This window comes from Myotis davidii, unplaced genomic scaffold (genome assembly GCF_000327345.1).
Source record: "Myotis davidii unplaced genomic scaffold, ASM32734v1 scaffold1063, whole genome shotgun sequence".
Taxonomy (NCBI): domain Eukaryota; kingdom Metazoa; phylum Chordata; class Mammalia; order Chiroptera; family Vespertilionidae; genus Myotis; species Myotis davidii.
Window position 1 is genome coordinate 507,670 of NW_006296624.1, and position 3,485 is coordinate 511,154.

General features: G+C 36.6%; 1 protein-coding gene across 1 annotated transcript in view; it reads left to right on the forward strand.

Moving 5' to 3' along the window:
- The window catches only part of FOXP2 (forkhead box P2), a 506,406-nt gene that overhangs the window by 475,875 nt on the left and 27,046 nt on the right, over window positions 1-3,485 (forward strand). The window contains exons 15-17 of the mRNA XM_015569384.1: window positions 241-362; window positions 1,606-1,675; window positions 2,452-2,615. Coding sequence (XP_015424870.1) covers window positions 241-362; window positions 1,606-1,675; window positions 2,452-2,615 — 356 coding nt within the window. The remainder of the gene's footprint in view (window positions 1-240; window positions 363-1,605; window positions 1,676-2,451; window positions 2,616-3,485) is intronic.

Below are 3,485 nucleotides of genomic sequence, written 5' to 3' on the forward strand. Positions count from 1 at the left end.
CAATGAAAGGAAGGTTTTGACACAGCTATTATTAAAATAGCTTGGAAGGTTCTCTTATCACAAAGTTCAAACTGCAGATTCCAGTAATTTGTAAGTTTGGGGTTTAGAATATGCCATATTTTGATTTAGTACTTAAACATTTTTCTCTCTGATTAAGTAAGATCAATAATGTAGTATTCTGGCTGCCTTATTAAGAGGTATGATTTTTGCCGCTTTTTCCCCCTCTTCTGTCTGATTTAGAATGCAGTACGTCATAATCTTAGCCTGCACAAATGTTTTGTTCGAGTAGAAAATGTTAAAGGAGCAGTATGGACTGTGGATGAAGTAGAGTACCAGAAGCGAAGGTCACAAAAGATAACAGGGTATGATTGTGATGGTTTTGTAATCCTGCATCCTCCAGTAAAAGTGAACACTTCAGGTTGGGGGTTGGGGTGAGGAGAGGATTAGCTAATGGTATGCTAACAGTTCCTTGTCAGCGAACTGCTTTTTGAATCTAGGCGTAAATGGCATAAATTAACAATATCCCACCAATTTTTTTTTCCATAAAAATTATCACAAAACTTTTTGGTGACTGTTCTCACCAATTCAGCATTCTATCTGTATTAAAAAATATATATATATCTTCCAGGGCAGAGCATGCTTTCTAAGTGGAGACACCTGATGTTTTTACACAATGCTATCACCTCTCAGAGAGCACAAAAGGGTCTTTTTAAATAACGCTAATTTTGCAGACACTGGTATTCCTGAAAGTGCCTTGCCATAAAGAATTTATGAAAAGGTTTTATTACAAAACTAGTTGTTTTGTTTTTCAAGTACTCTTTATTTTCCAGCCTGAACGTTAATACTTGGTCCCACCCTGCTGTCCCCCCAGCCATGCCAGCTACCTCTTCACTGCTGAGATGATCAGGCTATGGCAGTGTGAGCAAAGGACTGCCTGGGAAGTTTGAATCAATATTTATTTATCTAGAGAACAAGACTGCCAAACATAAGTCGGAAATATAACACATTTTGTGCCTAATGAATTAACTCCATGTAGCACTTCCGCGCTCCCCAAACCACTGCTGCCTTCTGTGAAGACATGACTTGAATGTATTTTATTTACTATGGGCCCTTCGCTTTTGGTTTCTGTAGTCAAGTATGCCCTCATTTCTGTATTCAAGAAATAGTTAATCCATTATGTTGTCACTTAATTAACTATGGTAATTTTTATGTTAATTCATAATGTTCTAGAAATTAACCATTAATTATTTCCTGGTTGCATCAGATTGGTATTTGTATTGTATATTATATTTTTAAAATGTTATAGGAATGTGGGGTTTGGGGGGGAAATAAAACCTCACGTCGCTAGAAACAGGTCATGCTTCCATTTGCTTGACCACAACAGTCTAAATTTCATTCTTTATATTCCTTGACCAAGTTACTATATGATATATAGAGAATTATGTATTTGAACTCTATAACCTCATTCCTTTGACCTGAGAGCCATCCCCTCTGGCCTAGCAGTGGGAACAAACAGGTCATAACATAGCTTTCACCTGAGATTATTAACATCCAGTATTTTCTATTTTAACTTAAAAAATCATCTTTATATATTTTTTCTTCCAGAAGCCCAACCTTAGTAAAAAATATACCTACCAGTTTAGGCTATGGAGCAGCTCTTAATGCCAGTTTGCAGGTAATAGCATTAAATGCCCCTTTCCATTGTCCTTGTATTAGAATGTTTTGGCTTTTTTTTTCTTTTCTTTTTGGTCATGGCTTTGTTTATAGGCGGGGTGTGATTGTTCTTGATAGTTGGTTTATCATCTAAGTAAGTTGTAGTACCTAGCACTGTAGAAAGCACTGATTCTAATTCAAGATACTTTTGATGTGAAGAAGCAAGAAGGACACCCTGTGGCAAAATCTGGAATACTCGGTTTTCCTGCAAATGCTAGATTGATAGAAGCTTTTGCAAATGCATGTGGCTATGCATTAATATTTATCCAGGCTGTCATAAATGATTTCACATCATAGTGTTGGGGAACATGGTGCTTGTGGCAAAAACTTTAAAGTTTAATTATAATATATAATTTTTATGCAGAGGAGGCAAATGCCAGGACTTCTTTATTTTGAGTTAAGTTCTGGTCATTTTTAAAAAGCCAAGCAGCTGCTTATATTATCTCGGAGTTCCTCGCTACAAGTGAGGATACAGCATTTCATTATGCGGAAGGCTAGCACATGAGTAAAAAAGTTTTCAGGGAGAACGATTCCTCCATATTTTCATATCACAGTTCATTTTCTTGGTATCTCTGCCACAAGCTGCCCGTTGGAAATCTTTGTCCTTCCGTGCGTTTTATTTACATGCTTCTAAAACATCCACACCGTGATTCAAACCCATTAAAGGAATGTTTATGTTTTTAAAAATATTCTAAGGAGCATTACACAAGCTGTTTTCCACCCTCTTCATGTCACCAGGCTGCGTTGGCGGAGAGCAGTTTGCCTTTGCTCAGTAACCCCGGCCTGATCAATAACGCCTCCAGCGGCCTCCTGCAGGCTGTCCACGAGGATCTCAACGGCTCCCTGGACCACATGGACAGCAACGGGAACAGCAGTCCGGGCTGCTCGCCTCAGCCACACATGTAAGTGTGGTTAGCAGACTCCATAAAAGGAACAGCTTATATTCACAGGCCCCTAAAATTGAGTATTCTTCTGAAGATTCGAATGATGTATAAGTAAAAAGTACACGTTTAAGTGGAGCTAAATTGCACCATGTTCATGATGTGAATATGTGTGTCCAAATCAAATTTAAGAATCTTTAGAATCTCTCCAATGTCCCATAATTATTGTAGTAACAGTTCTCTACAAATTCTTAATACAACGAACATTCTTTGGGATGTAAAGCAGTGCCTAAGATGATTCTATATCTTATGGATCATTATCACAGTTTGGTTTGCATGGTGCAGTAAGAATATTTATGATGGAGCAAGTTGGCATAATTTTTACTACTATTGCAGGTCTCTAAACCATTTATGAACTGTAGTCAAGATATTGCCCATTTTTATAAACCATAAAATGCAAAGTTTAACTGTTACCCACAGTTTACATAGAAACCAGTAAAGTGTAACTTTTTGCCTGTCATATTAATCAGTGTAATTACATATTCAACTTTAATTACTGGTGCGTCTGTATTGGCAAGGTTTATACGTTATATTTTATGCAAGACTACGATTCCTATTAATATTTAGCAGCTAACTATATCATTAATTACTCTAAAATCTTTCCCCTACCATCCTTTTAATGGAGCTGAGAGAGTAGATGTATTAAAAATTGATGTTTTGTGAATTTCAGAAATGTGTATAACCCTCTAAAAAATGCCTGGGCTTATTCAATAGGCCAACCATATCAGTTTCTTGTTTACTAAAACGTACAGACTATGGGAGAACCTAGAATTCAGGGGGAAAAAATCAGAATCTGAAAAAAAAAATATATGTATATATATGTATATATAT